At 43.3% G+C, this 18,594-nt stretch overlaps 1 protein-coding gene across 1 annotated transcript; it reads left to right on the top strand.

Annotated features, from left to right (window-relative positions):
* Positions 1 to 1,528: 1,528 nt before the first annotated feature.
* Positions 1,529 to 18,292, top strand: GAMT (guanidinoacetate N-methyltransferase). Its single transcript, XM_040323405.1, has 6 exons — positions 1,529 to 1,776; positions 5,866 to 6,011; positions 13,899 to 13,962; positions 16,026 to 16,093; positions 16,900 to 17,010; positions 17,873 to 18,292. Exons 1-6 carry the CDS (start codon positions 1,605 to 1,607, stop codon positions 18,011 to 18,013), a joined length of 702 nt encoding a protein of 233 aa, XP_040179339.1. The 5' UTR covers positions 1,529 to 1,604; the 3' UTR covers positions 18,014 to 18,292.
* The last annotated feature ends 302 nt before the right edge of the window (positions 18,293 to 18,594 follow it).

The following is an 18,594-nucleotide window of genomic DNA, read 5'->3' as shown; positions in this document are numbered from 1 at the left end:
TGGGGGGAGTCACATTCTTAGATATCAGGGGTTTATGCTGGGACTTGTAGTCCATCACTTTTGGGGGGAGTCACATCCTTAGATATCAGGGGTTCATGCTGGGACTTGTAGTCTTTTACAATTGGGGGGAGTCGCATCCTTAGATCTCAGGGGTTCATGCTGGGACTTGTAGTCCATCACCTTTTTGAATCGTCACATCCTTAGATCTCAGGGGTTCATGCTGGGACTTGTAGTGCATCACCTTTTTGGAAGGTCACATCCTTGGATCTCATGGGTTCAGGTTGGGACTTGTTGTCCATCATCTTGGCAGATGTGACCCTCCCAAAAGTGAAGGACTGCAAGCCCCAGCATGAACCTAGATCTCAGGGCTTCATACTGGGACTTGCTTGCAGTCCTTCAATTTTTAGGGGGGGGGGTCACATCCTTAGATTTTAGGGGTTCATGCTGGGACTTGTAGTCTTTCACTTTTGATGGATGAGATCCCCCAAAAAGTGAAGGACTAGAGGTCCCAGCATGTACCTAAGAACCAAAGATGTGACACCCCCCCAACTAGTGAAGAACTACAGCTCCCAGAATGAACCTGTGAAATCTATGGGGTCACACCCTTAGATACCAGGGGTTCATGCTGGGACTTGTAGCCCTTTAATTTTGGGGGGGAGTCACATCCTTAGATATCACATCCTCAGATATCAGGGGTTCATGCTGGGACTTGTAGTCCTTCACTTTTGGAGTGGGAGTCACATCCTCACATATCAGGGGTTCATACTGGGACTTGTAGTGCTTCACTTTTGGGGGGGGGGAGTCACATCCTCAGATATCAGGGGTTCATGCTGGGACTTGTAGTCCTTCACTTTTGGAGTGGGAGTCACATCCTCACATATCAGGGGTTCATACTGGGACTTGTAGTGCTTCACTTTTGGGGGGGGGGGAGTCACATCCTCAGATATCAGGGGTTCATGCTGGGACTTGTAGTCCTTCACTTTGGGGCATGTGAAACTCCCAAAAGTGAAGGACTGCAAGTCCCAGCATGAACTTCTCTGAGCTGAGGATAAGACCCCCCCAAACTAATGAATTGGCCAAAAAAAAAAGGTATCAAAAATATTTTTTTGGGGAAGGGGGGTGCCCCTGAATGGCAGTTTGGAAATGTGGTCACCCTGTCTATAGTATCTTACATACCCATAGTCTAGTGCAGTACAGTCAGTCTTCATAAAGAGCTCTTAGATCCCCATATGGCCAGTACACAATCGTTGCTGGTATATACTTTCTCCCGTTTCATCTACATTGAAATATTTTATAATACAATGGGCAGCCTGGTATACCTTTATTTTCTAGGCAGAATGCCAGCACACAACACTTTCCAGTTCAGCTTCAGACTTCAGGGCCACTTTACTTTCCAAGTCCCCCTGGCAGCAGTTGTCGCTTTCCCTGATTATCCAGCAGGAGCCGCCCCAGCCACGCCCCTTGCCCATGTCACCACGCCCCCCGGCTGACTCCATGTGCTACCAACCACGCCCCCTGCCCCGAGTCCTATAACCCCAGAGCTGAGCCGCAGGGCTGTCTCTTGCTCTGTTCTCCAGTTAGCTGCCCGATCTGATCTCTCAGCCATGTCCTCAGAGAAGATCTTCATAGAGGGGGAGACCTGCAAGGCTGATTGGCACAATGCATCTGCAGGGTACAATGAGGCTGATACCCACCTGGAGATCCTGGGCAAACCAGTCATGGAAAGGTGGGAGACCCCCTATATGCACAGCCTGGCTGGGGTGGCTGCTAGTAAAGGTACGTACTTCTGTTTTCTCTTATCTGATCACTCCTGGTGGATTCTTATTATTGTGTGTTCTTGCATTATCAAGCTGCAGAATGACATGTACTGTGCAAGGCACTGTCTCTGTCACAGCTGTGTAATAGATCAGTGGCAGTGTTCATTTTTTTTTTTGTTATATTTTAGTCAGGGCTGGTGCAAGGATCTTTGACACCCTAGGCGAAACCTAATTTTGCCGCTCCCCCTGCGCTGCACCCTTGACTTCTTGCAACACATGTGACCTAGCTGACCCCTACACTGACCCATACACTGACCCCCCCCCCTACCTGACACATACACTGACCCCCCCCCCCCCCCCCCCCCCACCCCCCCCTACCTGACACATCCACTGACCCCCCCCCCCCCCCTTTACCTGACACATACACTAACCCCCCCCCCCCTTTACCTGACACATATACTGACCCCCCCCCCCCCCTTACCTGACACATACACTGACCCCCCCCCCCCCCCTTACCTGACACATATATGGGAACTGCCAGTAAGGAAGTTGTGACATCACTCTTACAAAGCATAAGGAGGCCCCACTCTTCTGAGAGATGAGGGGCCCAGGTTTATTGTGTAAACTACTAATTACACCACCCCTACTGAAGATAACAAAGGCAGACATGTATGTAGTCCAATCCCCACCCCCTCCTCCATCCATCCATCCATCCATATGGTCTGACTACACACAGTATTTATCAGCAGCTGCAAAAACAGCGACTTCTCTCCCCCTTCCCTTCCCAGAGACTCCTCCACCCCGCACCTACCTCCCGACCACACCGATCACTGGGGTTGCTCCTCCCAATCACCCGCACCAGGTACACAGCACTAACTACGAGCAGGTGCCGGAGGAGAGCGGAGCGGCCACACCCCCCTGTCACATGGCACACGGAGGAAGCGCAGGACCTGTGATGGGTTCAGGGCTGATCACAGGGGGGATAGCGGGCGATGTCCAATGATGTGTGATCAGCGTGGAGAAGGGAGGAGACTGTCCCTGACGAGCTGCGCTCGGGGGTGCTGGCGGCACTGCTTGACATGTCAGGGCGCTGGTGGATTGTGTGCAAGCTCTGTGGAGGACAGTGCGGCGCTGGAGTGCAATAACCAGCGGCCGGGCGCCCTAGGCGGCAGTGCGCCCCTAGGTGGTCGCCTAGTGGTAGCGCCGGCCCTGATTTTAGTCATCTGAATTGTTTTAGTCCTCCACTTGATCAGCTGTGTCCAATCACGGCTGATAACGATGTAAACAGGAAGAGCCGTTTATCGGCCTTTCTTCACTCGTGTACAGACGCGAGTAGAGGAGAGCCGATCGGCTGCTCTCCTGGCAGCGGGGGTCTGTGCTAATTATCAGTGCAGCCCCACCCAGGATCATCAGGATGCCGCCTGGAACACCAGGGATATGCCAATCGGTGCCCATTAATAATGCCTGGCAGTGCCAGCCATCGGTGCTACCTTATTAGTGCAGTTTATCAGTCAAGGAGAACTAACTTCTTTTACAAAAGTTTATAACAGAAACAAACTTTTTTTTTTTTGTTTAGCAAAAAATAAAAACTGCAGAGGTGATAAAATACCACCACTAGAAAGCTCTATTTGTGGGAACAAAATGATAAAAAAAATTGTTTGGGTACAGTGTAGCATGACCGCGCAATTGTCATTTAAAAAATTATGGCGCTGAAAATTGGCTTGGGCAGGAAGGGGGATATTTTAGTCATCTGAATTGTAATTGTTTTAGTCGGCTAAAATAGTGTGTGTTTAGCCGACGAAAATATTTTCATCGCCGAAATAAAACTGCGTGTGAGATCCCTAGAGCAGCCTATCTTAACCAGGGTTCAGTGAAAGCTAGGGGGTTCTTGGAGAACAATGGAGGACTGGTCCCTCATACAGTGATGTATGCCAGTGTAACAGTGGCCACCGTTGTGAGGGCTCACCTTCACCCTGGCCACGAAAGCAAAGGATCGTACAATGTTTAGTGTTTCCTTTCTGGAAGTGGGTTTTAAGGTTTTTTTTTTTTTTGTTTTTTTTTAGACAAAATTGTCAATGACCTACTAATGGTGCTAATGTATGTAAGACGCAGATATAATCATTTTCATTGTTTTTTTTTTTTTTTTCAAGGGTTCCTTCATCATAATAAAAGGATAAGAGATGGTATCCTAGATGGACAGGCTTGCTCTCCAGCAATGTGTTGGGTGTCTCAGAATAGCTGTTTTGTATGTTACATTTGGTGACAGCTGGATGCTAGAAGGAAGGCACTAGGCCTGCGTGCTTTTTTTAGTCCTTCTGTAGCTGAATAACTTTTTGTGTCGTGACTCCAAGTATGGAACAAGTAATTGTACAGCCTTGGTTGTATCTCCTGCATTGCTGGGCAATTGCCAGATGCACAAACGAGCAACCATGCCTTCTTTTCAGGTGGCCCTTTTCCTGTCCAACAACATGCTACATTTTACAAGTGTGTTGATCCCTTTTAGAAATGTATTAAAATGTAATATTTTAAAAAGCATGGAAACTGACATGTAAAAAGGATTGTGCATTGTTGTGCGCCATGGGAATGCACACAATTTTGCTTGTGTTCCTGCGTCGTATAAGTGTGAACATAATCTGAGTACATACTACTGCAACTGATAACCCTGGAGCTCCCTAATTGGTGAGACAATGGTTGGACACAATACTGGGAATATCTGACAGCAATTCATTGGGTCACGTCAGACTAAAAGCATTCCAGTGTCTTATCTACAACAGTGGCTCTCAACCTCAAGTATTCCCAACAAGCCATGTTTTAGGAACTTCCTTTAGATAAAATGTCTCATCAATACCATGTCATTAATATTGATTTACCTACCTCCCCATCCGCACTATAGCCGAAAGACTACAGTGCTGGCCTTAAAGGGATTGTAAAGTAAATATATATATATATATATATATATATATATATATATATATATATATATATATATATATATATATATATATATATATATATATATATATATATTTTTTTTTTTTTAAATAACAAACATGTTCTACTTGCCTCCACTGTGCAGCTCGTTTTGCACAGTGTCCCCGAACGTGGTCTTCTGGGGTCCCTCGGCGGCTGTCTCGGCTCCTCCCCGCAAGAACTCAACACCAAGGTGTTGAGTTCCCGCGGGCACGCTCCCGCGATACAGCCAGCGGCTGTATCACTCTGCCCCGCCCCCGACGCATTGCGTCACTGGATGGGATTGACGGCAGCGCAAGCCTAAGGCTGCGCTGTTTTCAATCCATCCAGTGTAGCCAATCGATGGCCAGGCTCAGAAACAAGGAGGATGACGGGGCGAGCGCGGGACTTTCGACGGGTCAAGTAAGTAAAACGGGGGGGGGGGGGGTGCGGGTGCGGTTATTGTCGGATGTTTTTTCACCTTAATACAAAGGATGCATTGAGGTGAAAAAACATTTACCTTTATAACCCCTTTAATTGCCAAAAGGGCGTTCATGTACGTCCTCCTGTGCATGCACTGCCTGAGTGCCCTGTGATCACCGAGTCAATGACAGCTGATCACATGATGCAAACCGAAGATTGGTAATCTTCTTCTTTTTTTTTTTTTTGCTAAAAATAAAAACCCAGCAGTGATTAAATGCCACAAAAAAAGGCTCTTATTTGTGTGAGAAAAAAAAAATGATAAAAATGTAATTTGGGTACAGTGTTGCATGACAATGCAATTTTCATTCAATTGAGTGACGGCGCTGAAAATTGGCCTGGGCAGGAAGGGGGTTTAAGTGGCCAGTAAAAAAGTTTGTTAAAGCAGCTGTGCCAAGTAAAGGAAAACATGGTCTGTTGGGGGTGGGTACTTGAGGTCGAGAACCACTGATGTAACAAGCCTGAGCGCTGAAGGGTGAAATGCCTCTCTTGCTCACAATGGCTTGTTTGTTGATTTCTCAAAGCTATTTTTTATTTTTTCCGTCTTCTTCTTTCAAATTCTTTATTTAGACAAAAGTATCCAACAAGATGTTTCCTCTGAAATAGATTACCTGCTTTGTAGTAAGTATTGTATTACTTTTGGTTGTAAATTGATTGCTTTATCCTGTCTCCAATTTAGGAGGACGAGTGCTAGAGATTGGCTTTGGCATGGCAATAGCAGCCACTAAGGTGGAAGAGTATAATATAGAAGAACACTGGATTATAGAATGCAATGATGGGGTATTTGAGCGGTTACAGGAATGGGCCAAACGCCAAAAACATAAGGTAAAGTCAAAGAAATATGACTTCTATGAGCAAGTAGGAATTGTGGCCACCTAATTCATATATAAGGTCCCATCTTTGTTCATCTAGTTAACATTTCTGTGCTTGGATAATGCTAAATTATTATAAAAATAAATTAATTGCGTACATTGGAAAATCCATTAATGGGATCTGCGTTCCAAAAGGCACACAGGCTCTTTGTAGTGTTGCTGTGCCATTCATTGTGAATAGAACCGCAACACATTGTATGCTAGAGTCCATCACGTTGCGTGTGTGTGTGTGTGTATGTGTGTGTGTGTGTATATATATATATATATATATATATATATATATATATATATATATATATATAAAAAATCCCCCAGTGTCCCATCCAGTTCTGGCGTCCCTGAATGTCCTCCCAAGAACATGCTTCCCGCATGCCCCCTGTGTTTGTAATCACCGTGGGACACAGCATATAACAGATCGGGGCAAATCACAGTGGCCCTTTACAATGTGATAAGCGGTGTCCAATCGCAGCTGGTCAAATGTAAACAGTGTTGTTGGCTCTTCTTTCCCCACATAGACAGCATGTAAGGAAAGGACAGTCATTTTACACAAAGGAAGCAATACAAAGAGAACAGGATACGTTCTCGTACAAGTACATAGTACAGCAGGCACATACCAGTAATATGAAGTGTTGGAGTAACAAACGCTTTAAGGAGACTGTCACTAGGGGAAAAGAGGGAAGTGTGTGTATAGTAACTCCCGAAACTTGTCACAGCTAAATGCCAGTGTTCTGACTAGGGGTGTAACGGATCGTCACCGATCCGTGATCCGAACGGGCCACCCCGTTCGGATCGGCACACCCCGCGATCCGCGGAGCGCTCCGGAGCCTAGGCCTAGGAAAGTCCCCGGCTTCGGCCTAGCTCCAGAGCGGCGGCCAGTCTGCTTGCCAGAGCCCAGCGTGACACGCCTCCCCGCCTCCCCGGGGAGGCGTGTCACGCTGTGCACTGGGCTCTAGCAAGCTGAATGGGAATGTTAGCAGTGAAGCACTGGTGTGAGAGGAGGGGGGGGAAAGGGGGGAAAAAAGAGCACAATAGCAATTCACAGGGGTGGATTAAAGAGGAAGCAGATGAGGCTGTTTGGGACTTAAAGTACAATCTTGATGTTTTTACAGCAAAAAAAAAATATATATATATTTATATATTTTTTTTTTGCTGTAAAAACATCAAAATTGTACTTTAAGTCCCAAACAGCCTCATCTGCTTCCTCTTTAATCCACCCCTGTGAATTGCTATTGTGCTCTTTTTTCGGATCTGCAAAAAAAAAAAAGTTCCTTTTTTTAATTGGTTATATATATATATATATTTTTTTTTTTTTTTTTTTTTTTTTTTTTTTTTTTTTTTTTTTTGCTGATCCGAAAATGATCCGATCCGTGACTCCTGATCCGAGGATCGATCCGTGAGTTTTTTGATCCGTTGCACCCCTAGTTCTGACCCTTCTGGGCAGTGACAGAGCTTGCCACTAAGTCCCGCTCCCACACATTCCTATAGGCTCATTGCTATGGCAGGTAGCCATACTGATTGGTAGAAATACACATGGGACTGTACAACCCCACAAACAACCACCCTGATTCCACCCCCTAACCATCTGACCAATAATGATGGCAAATAAAACCAGGAAACTGGAAACTTCTGTTCCAGGACCTGAAAAATAAACAAAGCCAGCAGAAGAAAAAAAATTCTGAATCAACTTTATTGATAAACGCCATCCCTTGTGATAGCATGGGTCATGATGGGCCCTGTTTATGAAGAGATCTAGGGTCTGAGACCCCAGATCTCTCCTGGCTTCCTAAGCATCTGATCAAACTGAGATCGGTTTGATCTGATGCTTTCACAAGCTGGTAACGGCTTGGGATTACCTTTAGTCCGAAACCAGAATTGACTAAATCCTCATCGCTTCTGGTTTCTGACATCCCACAGTAAATGGTGTAAAGTGCTAGGGTATATCAATATTACAAAGTGATGCCTGTGTCCCATTGAGTTATTGTAGAGAAAAGGGAGGCTTATGGTGGACTATAATGGCATCATATGTGCAACTGATGGACAGTCAATATTTATAATATAAAATCTATTTATTACAAAAATAGAAAAATGTCAACATTTACAGTGTATATAGACTCTACATGTCTCATGTTTTGCGGTTACTTGATGTCCGCTTCCTCAGGAGTCATACATAGGCATATAGGGCCAGATCCACAAAAGGGATATGCTGGCGTATCTACTGATACGCCGTCGTATCCCTGTTTCTATCTATGGAACTGATCCACAGAATCAGTTTCACATAGATAGGGAGAAGATCCGACATGTGTAAGGGACTTACACTGCCGGATCTTAGGATGCAGTACCTCGGCCGCCGCTGGAGGCATTTCTCGTCGTAATGTCGCTTCGGGTATGCAAATTAGCACTTACGGAGATCCACAAAGCTTTTACGCTTCGTTTTTTCTCCGTAAGTATTAGTTGGCAAACGCAAAATTAGGGCTGCTTTTACAAGGCCTAAACTGTTTAGGCCTTGTAAAAGTAGACCCTTCTATCCCGCGTCGCCGTGTTTTTATTTTTTTTTTTTTTTTTTTTTTTTTTTTTTTTTTTTTTTTCAAATGGTTTTTTTTTTTGGCCGCAACTCGTATTTTTTTTTTTTTTCGCCCGTCGCGATTCTCAAAACCCGGCGCAACGTAAAACTGCGCAAAGCACGTCGGGGAAAATGACGTCGTGAGTATGCGCAGTACGTCCGGCGCGGGAGCGCGCCTAATTTAAATGGGACTCGCCCCATTTGAATAGGAACGCCTTGCGCCGGCCGGATTTAAGTTGCACAGCCGAAAATTTCTAGGTAAGTGCTTTGTGGATCGGGCACTTGGGTAGAAATTTTGCGGCGGTGTAATTAAATGGGAATATTTTAAGTTACGGCGGCTGGCTGTGGATCTGGCACATAGTTTGTTGAAAGGTATGTACATGGAATATGTCACGAAACTAAAAATAAACAATGTTTTTGTATATACATTGTGAAAAATATATTATTGCAGTTCTGTAAATAAAAGTACATCCACTGTGGATGCTGTATCAAGTAGGTGGCCAGGAACCCGAACCAGAGAGGCAACCCACCCCGGAGGACACAGAAAATCCCAGGATAGCCCACATATATTGGTACAACCTAGGTAGAATATTTTAATTAGACATGTCAGTATATTCACATTCTCCTCTGGTCCACAGACGTGGCCATGTGGTAGTTCATATTAGAATATAAACATTATTACTCGTGTATATGTATACAAACCTATACCTGTTGTTATAAAGAGACGTCTGTTCTATCCCAATCAATGTCACTTTGGTATATTATATACGAGTAGCCCCTCTGGGTACAGGGAGGTCTGAAAATAACAATTAATTGTAATTATTTATACTGTTACTGATAAAACATTTTAATCAGTTAATCGACTAATTTCGATTAATTATAACGCACATACAGATCCAACGACTTTTAGCTGATCTCCTTGCATTGCTGCAACTCTGCATTAGTCAATGGTAAATGTGGTATACACTATATACAATCACCCGACACTAGTTAGTTTCCACAATCCATGACTTAACTTCACAGTTCACACAAATACATTTTAAATTCAAACTGTAGCACTGACGCAAGTCATTTTTTTCTTATTAAACTTTAAGAAAAACGTAGAAAGTCAGTTCAACTTTAATTATAAAAACGTATCTAGTATATTGACTGTCAGTCACTTTAGGCCGGAATCACACTAGTGCGTTGCTTTTTTGAGCTGCGTTGTCGTTGCAGATTTCTCTAGAGGGTGTTCTGCAGATCAACTGCGGTTTAGCTGCAGATCAGGTGCGAATTTGGAGACCTGGGAGAACTTCCGGGTGAGAGGAGAGTGGGGGAGAATTGTATTGAGCTGAATGAGAGAAACTCCTGCAGAGAACTGAACACATGTGCGAATTAGATGCGTACCCATAGAAGATAATGGGACTGAATTCGCACCGCAAGACATAAAAACCGCATGCGGTTTGGAGGCAATACGCAGTGCGAATGCATCGCACATATGTGAACCAGCCTCATTGAAAACAATGTATTTTGAAATGTCCTGCTAATTAGATGCGGTTTAAACCGCACTCAATTCGCATAGGTGTGAACCTAGCCTGATAGTAGGCAAGTAGGCATCACTTTAGCCAGTCATGCAGACATACCAGAGTGTTTACATTTTCTGTAAGCAGACATGATCGCATTTTATTGACAATATACCCTGAAGAACTGAACAGTCTTTCGCACGGAACAGATGTTGCCGATGCACAAAGAATTGTCTGCACAAAACTGCTTAGGACAGGAAAACGATGATTATTTTTGCCCCCTTCCCCTGATGGAGCCTGATGCATCCTCCTGCTCCACAGATGCAAATGTACCTCAATCCAATGGTTGCAGTTTGCTCTCATCCAGCAGGGTAAGTCTCACTGTCCAGGCTATCTGGTGACTTCAAGAATTTTGATTGATCAATAGAATTTTGATCGATCAAAAAAATTAATCGAGGAATTTAATCTTTACTTTCCCCAGCCCTAATTTTATATATATATATATATATATATATATATATATATATATATATATATATATATATATATATATATATATATATATATATATATATATATATATATATATATATATATATATATATATATATATATATATATATCTCTATCTATCTATCTATCTCTATCTCATTGGTAGTCTAACATCAATGATAAGTTGATTCATGGTTGATGGTTGTCATAACTAATATTTTACTGTAAATGTTATGACATTTTTCTATTTTTGTAATAAATAGATTTTATTATAAATATCGACTGTCCATCAGTTGCACATATGATGCCATTATAGTCCACCATAAACCTCCCTTTTCTCTACAATGACATCCCACAGTAGGAGGAACAAAATCTGTTCCTCTGGCTGCATCTGGTTCCTGGGATACAGTGATTCGCATCCTTACTGGGCTCCCTGACAGAGCCCGGTAAAGGCGCCTGTAGCAGTTATCCAGCAGCAATATAGTCCCTCGGATTACTTTTACTTTGTGGGGAATGGTCTCCTTAGAAAAACGATACAGGATGTGATTAAAGAAATGTAGGCAGAGACCGACTGGGCAGAATGGAGCCTTAGGCAAGGTAGCCGATTTGTGCCCCCACCCGTCAACCTATATTGCTGAGGCTTGCAGTAGGCCCCACTTGTCTGTACTCGCATGCTCCCTAAAAGTACCGGTACATTCTCCCTTGTGAAAGGACAGACAGCTTTGACTAATTGCCCTATCCCCTGATATACTGAAAAATGCAAAAGAACTGAAATAATTTTGCCATTGCTGTTTAACCATTTATGTCAGTTGAATTTTAATGTTGTACGAAGGCTACAAGTGGATATAAAAGAAGATATGACATCCATTGGCAGATGACTGTTCATTATTGCTGGGTATCTTATTAGAGCCAGAGAGAGAAAAAAAATGGAGGGTGTCTGGGGATAGTGGCTTCTGGTCTGTAGGTCCAGGCAACCCGCAGACATTAGCCAGAGGGTATCAGTTCATGTGAATAGTGGAATCGGGTAGAAGCCAGAGTCTACCATTGCAGTTTATCCACAGGGAACTATAGCGCGTGTGTGTGTGTGTGTGTGTGTGACTGGCCATCTGATCTGACACTTGAGGCTGTCAAATGGTATCCCCAATGAAGTGCATTAAAATGTATGCTCTGACTTCTGTGAGGCAAGTCATGTGATTAACCTTGGCAGGTATTGGTTCTACCAAAATGGGGGGAATATCTGCATGTCTGTGACTCTCCCCCATGAACACTGGGAGTTTAGCCCTGATGCACGAAGGTCCAGAATTTAGGTGCAGGTGTGAGGCATAGGCGAACCATCCATCAAGTTCTACCAACCTTTAGGGCAGTATGTGCCCAAGGATGAATGCCTGGAATTTAGACCTCTTGCATTGTGGCCATTTGTCTCACGTGGTGTGCCATTCAGCCTTGTCCTGCTGCAGCAGTTGTCAGCTAAACTCCACAATCTCGTGAGGTGCAAGCTAGCTATACATGCTTTGAATTTCCCTCAATCAGACTTGTGGGCATTTTATTCAATGCTGCAGAATACTTGAACAGTGTTATCTATCTGAAGTGGCTCCTTTGCTAAGTCATTTGAAAAATTTGACTTTTGTTGAGCAAGGGGGGGGGGGGGGGGGGGTGAATGACAGGGTCACCCACAGCTTGAATTCCTGCTGAATCAGCCAAAAATTTGAGCAGTCTATCGCAAGCTTTAAGCGCAGTGTGATTGTTAAAAGGACTGAAGATAAGCTTGGCAAGCTAGCGTGCACGTGGTAGGCTTACATGTTTATGGAGTGAGACTGTAGAAGGCCACAGTGTAGAAATAAGTAGAAACCTGGGTTCATGGATGCAGGTATAAATAGGAAATGCTAACAGGATCATGTTTGTATCTAGAGTCAACAGAATACGACCAAAGGGCAATAACAGTAGGTGTAAGGGAAGAGCAAGCTAAGCTGCTGAGTAGGAAATGCACTATCAGCAAAGAAAAAAATCTTGCATGCAGTAGAAAAGTAGAGCATTATTACAGGCTTAAAGTTGTTGGAAAGGTGTGTGTGTTTGTTTTTTTTTTTTGTTTTTTTATATATATGGCTCGGTTCTAATGGCTCCGTGAGCAAGAGCTGCTGTCAGGGGCTCCCAGCTCTGCTCCCCCACGCTATCTAAAGCGCTGGGCTGTGGAGGGGGCAGGAGCCACTGGCTCTGCGCCTCAGCGGCTTGCTAAGAGACTGTGCCGGTCCAGGGATCTTGGCGGATCCCGACTCTATGGTTGTGATGAATGTCAATTGCAGCCAGTGAGGGAGTGTGGTGTGGGGCTGAACTGCATCCTGTGTCAATGGACAAAAAGATGGCTTGGGAGCAAGCGTGCACGAATGCCACTATAACATGGTGGCTACTTGACAGGGAGGGGGGCAGTAGCATCGGCAGGGGACCCGAACGAATCGGGGGTACTCTGTTCAAAACCATTGCACAGAGCAGGTAAGTATGACATGTTTGTTACATTTTGGTTTAAAAAAAAAAATTATATATATATATATATATATATATATATATATATATATATATATATATATATATAATTTTATTTATTTTCAGAGAATAAGGAATGGTTAAAATGCATCAGTGTGGTGGTGGCTTTTTTTTGCCATGTGTATCATTGGAAAGGTTTCCCTATAGACACAACAGGGAGTGAGAGCCTCTAAAGTGAGATAAATCATAGATATTTGTCACCAGAACAAGTAATCTCCTCCCTTATTCCTGTTATGGTGAAAATTTTGGATTATCCCTCACTTTGAGACCTGATGACCACCAGCAGCAAGAAAAATAATTGGTAATATCTCTCTAGTAGGGATTGCAATATTAATCTGACGGGGGTTCTAACCCCCCTCGCCACTTTATCCAGAACTAAAAAAGTTCATATTTTTTTTCCCTTTTTAATGGATGTGCCCTCAAAATGGGCACATGTCAAGGATAATGTGTAAAATACATTTAGATGAACTTTGATTCTGCAACACAAGGCTATGCTGACTCTTCTGTACTGTGGTTAAGCAATGCACTTTGGTCACCGTTTTGAATAATAAAGGAGCAGCTGCAACCTAAAAAGCTGGGCCCCCTGCTCTCTCCACACCTGATTGGCTCTATCGTTCCTCCCCCCTCCAAGTCCTACTGTTTAGCAAAAATGCACAGCTAACCTTTTTAGGTCTTATATATATATATATATATATATATATATATATATATATATATATATATTATTTTTTTTTTTTTTTTTTTTTAGATTGTCCCACTGAAGGGTCTTTGGGAAGATGTAGTGTCAACATTACCAGATGGACACTTTGATGGTAAGTTACTTTGAAACCTTTTTTACTGGGCGGCATACAATATGTGTCAATGTTGACAGATGGACACATGCTTTTACCACTTGAAGACAAAGCTTGTTGAGAACCACTGCCCTAGGGAATAAAATGGCGATTGTCGCAATCTTTTTATGTTGCACAGTATTTTTGAGGAAAAATGCACTTTAATTAAAAAAAACACAATCTATCCCAATTATAATTTTGTGTAAAATATAAAAGATGTTACACCAAGTAAATTAAATGCTTAACATGTCATGCTTTTAAAATTGTGCATGCTCATGGAATAGTGCCTAACTATTAGGGGTGCAACGGATCACAGTTGATCCGAACGGGTCACCCCCTTCGGATCGGAACACAATGTGATCCGCGGATTGCCACGGCTCCGGAGCTAGGCCGAAGCCGCGGCCTTTCCTAATGTTACGGCCGCGGCTTCGGCCTACCTCCGGAGCTGTGACCATAACGCTAGGAAAGGCCGTGGCTTCGGCCTAGCTCCGGCGGCTCTCCTCTGTTTACACCCACAGAGGAGGAGCCCTCACTCGTGGGACACGCTGCTGGTCTGTCGGTACTAGCTGGGGGGGGGGTCTCTGTACTGAGAAGGGGTCAGGGGGTCTCTGTACTGAGAGGAGGGGGGGGGGTCTCTGTACTGAGAGGAGGGGGGGGTGTCTGCACCGAGGGGGTACTATAGTTGGTGGGGGGGGGGGGGAGGAGATGTGGATATTACAGTGGGGGAGATTTTTTTATTTATTTTTTTGCGCCGATCCGAAAAATGATCCGATCCGTGACTCCTGATCCGAGGAACGATCCGAACCGTGAGTTTTTTGATCCGTTGCACCCCTACAAACTATGGTACTTAAAAAAAAATCTCCATAGGCGGTGCTTTAAAGTGGATGTAAACCCACTCTCATCCTTTCTAAACTACTGCCATAGTGCTGATCTATAAGGATATGCATGCCTCCTGCATGTATCTTTACCTGTCAAATGTCTCCCCTCTGTCTGTTATAAGAACTGAAACTGCAGATTCTGTGGGCGGGTCTCTTGTCTGGAGCTCGGTGGGTGGAGTTGTGATGTCAGACTCCCCACCCACCTCTACACTCCTCTTGTTAACATGCATTTTGTCCTGTGTTTTTTACACTAAATTCTGCTATGATCACTAACATCCAGTCAAAATCCAGAAAAGTCACCACATGACTTCAGAAAAGGAGTGGGGGTGAGAATTTAAAAAATGCCTGTCTCAGGCTAGTGCATGAGATATGTAAAAAAAACCTGTCATTCACAGCAAGGGACAGAACGGACAAAAGTTTTCTCTTGTTTGTCCGTTCATCTCACTGAAAAAAAGAAGAGGATTGCTCAGAGCTGGATTAACTGTGTGGCAAGACTGGGAACAGATGATAGGAAATCTTTTTTTCGGGTTTACATCCACTTTAAATGTTATCTTATTTGTATTTATTTTTTACAAGTTACTTGCTTAGTGTTAGAGGAGGTCTAGTGCTAGAATTATTGCTCACGCTCTAATGTTCGTGGCCATACCTTACACGTGTGGTGCGATTACAGTTTACATATGTGTGCACGGCCTACGTATGAGTTATTTTCTGTATCCAAGCACGGAGGAATGGGTGTTCTTTACTTTTTTTTTTTTTTTTTTTTTTTTTTTTTAAATCTCTATTACAAGGAATGTAAATGTCCCTTGTAATCGAAATAAGGATGACAGGTCCTCTTTATGGATAGATCTGGGGTCAAAAAGACTATTTAAAAAAAAAAAAGTTTCTATCTACACACTCATGCAGTTATGTACTACAAATCCCATAGTCCCTTGTCTACCTCAGGTGTGAGCAAGAAAGGGGTGTCTTTGCTCCCACATACAATGGGACCATGGAGCATGAACATAGCCACCCTCTAATGGGAAGTTGGATAACGGCAGCAAAAAAAAAAAACTTTGGAGGAGGCTTCGAGCAATAGAAGGTTATGAGTTGGTAATACATACTTTGAATACTTGAATCAAATTATTAAATTTTTTATTGTCCCTTTATTAACTTTTTTTCTCTGTTTAGGAATTCTGTATGACACATACCCACTCTCTGAAGAGACCTGGCATACACATCAGTTCAACTTTATTAAGGTAATTTTATGTACAGTCTAAGGGTAAATGATATTTAATAAGCTACTGACATTTTTTAGATTTTTTTTTTTTTTTTTTATGTTTGAATACATTACACAGAAGATGTACAATGAGCGTAATGACTTGTATGGAAGTCCTTACAAGGTGAAATTTTTTAATTGTTTTCACCACTTCAGGCAAACACAGATGGACTTTCACTGAATCCCATTGTGTGTGTTGTGGGAAAATAAAAAAAAAGCAGCCCCAATCTTCCTTGGGTCCCTTGCCGGCACTCTGGGCTCCACCTCCCTGGTGAGGGCTCCCGCTGCTGTCAATCAATGCTCACAGCCAGTAAGGAAGGAGGGAGCAGAGCGGTGTGGAGGGCAGGGCTGAGGGCGTGGAGCCCAGAGTACTGACAAGGGATCCAAGGAGGATCGAGGCTGTTCTGTGCAAAAGCATTGCACAGAGCAGGTAAGTATGATATGTTTAACCACTTGCTTACTGGGCACATGCTCTACGTTGCTTTAACTGACAATTGTGCGGTCGTGCAACGTGTCCAAAAAAAGATAATAGCCTAGGCAGGAGTGCATACTTTGCTGAGGGAGCCCTCTAGATTAAAAACAAAAGCCCATAAAGACTCCGGAGATGTTTGAGAGTGTTTAGCTGAACTTTTATGTACAAGTGTTCTCATTCTGTTTGTAGATTTTCATACAGGTGGACACCTCCTTTGTTCAAGATGCTTATTTACAGTGCTGCTCTTAGAGCTTGGTTCTAGTCATTGCTTTGCTGTATACTTACTAGCTTGGCCTATTTATGAATTTCTGCAGGGTCATGCACATCGCCTTCTCAAGCCAGGAGGTGTCCTCACATACTGTAACCTGACGTCTTGGGGAGAGTTACTGAAGACCAAATACACAGACATTGAAAAAATGTTCCAGGTAAAGCAACACTATTATACTACTGTGTAACCTCAAATGCTGACATGTCTGGATTTAAAATGCATATAATATGGAGCCAGGTCACAATTGTGGGCTTTGCTTGGGGCAGTTGATAAGGCAGTGCAACCAATCCTGTTTTACTGGACCCAGACCCATCAGCTAAACGTAGTGCCCAGGGCAGCTTTATTCAATTAATTTTACTAGGCCACCCCACCCCCCACTCCTATTTGCTTACTAGAGCTAAAATTACATTTCTCTGGGCCCCATCAGGTCAACAGAGGGGCCCATGAGGTGGGAACAGAAGATGGGACTTTTTCTTTTTTGGGGTGTAGGCAGATACAATTGGTGCTGCTGTCCCACTGCACCCCTAGGGGGGATGGGGCCCCATTATTTCTAACAGCAGCCCTTCTTTTGTAAAAAAAAAAACTCAGCTTTGTTTGCTTTAGGCCCACAGAAGTCAATGATGACACATGAAAATGCATGTATGATGTGTAGAATGCCTAAAGAGTTTAAAGCCCCTGGGAATATGGCTATAAGCCTACTTTTTTTTTGTAGAATGGGGAAAAACGCATTAAATGCATTTGAAAAATGCACCTCAACACGCCCTGAAACGCGTTGGTGCATATAAACAGAAATGCAAATGTGTGAACCTAACCTAGTTCTGTTGCTCAAACTAGAGTTAAATACTTATGTGCATTGTCACTGTACTATAGATTTCCAATACATTTCTAATTCATGAGTCTTTTTTAATCCACATAAAATGTTTCTTTTTTACTTCTCTCATCATAACCCTCTGGTTTTACTAACCAATGCAGCTCTTTGACATGACTAGACTTACATTGCTGTCCTCTTATGGTTCTAGGAAACACAAATACCTCCGCTTCTGGAAGCTGGATTCAAGACTGAAAATATCAGCACCACAGTAATGGACCTAATCCCTCCTGAAGAATGTAGATACTATGCCTTCCCCAAGATGATCACACCCACTATTCTAAAGGCCTGAGAATACCTCCTCTCTACCCCACACTACCAGCCAGTTGCACTCACTGACAAACTAGGATTCAGCATTTTAGAATGGAAGTGTCCCCTTTTTAAACGCAGGGGACATTCCAGTAGTTGATAGTGAGTTAACAGCCCCTGGATTTACACCCAGTATTAAAAGACCTAAAATTACACTACAGTGCAGTTTACTGTTTGCAAGCAGACGTTTTGCACTCTAGCTATTTTATCATAATGTGAATTTTATGTGGCGTAAATGCACAATAAAGTTATTTGCTTTAAATTCTAGTTTGTCCTTTTTTGTTATGCAATTGTGTGTGTGTTTCAAAACTTCTTTGATGACCAAGACTTAAACAAGAATTTTGAAATGTTGGTACATTTTCAAATCGCATATTCACCACTTCCCCCGAAAGATCACCCAACACTTTTTGGCGTTTGATCTAGTGTCCCCATGCAGAGACTGGCCTAAAGCTCTAATATTGGCATGGTTTCAGGGAGGTCCTTTAAAAAAAAAAAAGATGTGGGGGTGGCAGTATCTCTGTAAGTACCAGTGTCTGTTTTCTCACCACCAGTGCTCGGAAGGAA

Source organism: Rana temporaria, chromosome 1, assembly GCF_905171775.1.
Source record: "Rana temporaria chromosome 1, aRanTem1.1, whole genome shotgun sequence".
Lineage (NCBI taxonomy): Eukaryota > Metazoa > Chordata > Amphibia > Anura > Ranidae > Rana > Rana temporaria.
The sequence above is the reverse complement of the archived record's forward strand: the minus strand, read 5'-3'. Positions and strand labels throughout refer to the sequence as shown.

Coding starts and splice junctions, on each gene's coding strand:
- GAMT (XM_040323405.1), top strand. CDS start 1,605: ATGTCCTCAGAGAAGATCTTCATAGAGGGGGAGACCTGCAAGGCTGAT. Junction 1,777..5,865: donor TGGGGTGGCTGCTAGTAAAG/GTACGTACTTCT, acceptor TCTCCAATTTAG/GAGGACGAGTGCTAGAGATT. Junction 17,011..17,872: donor ACATTGAAAAAATGTTCCAG/GTAAAGCAACAC, acceptor TTATGGTTCTAG/GAAACACAAATACCTCCGCT.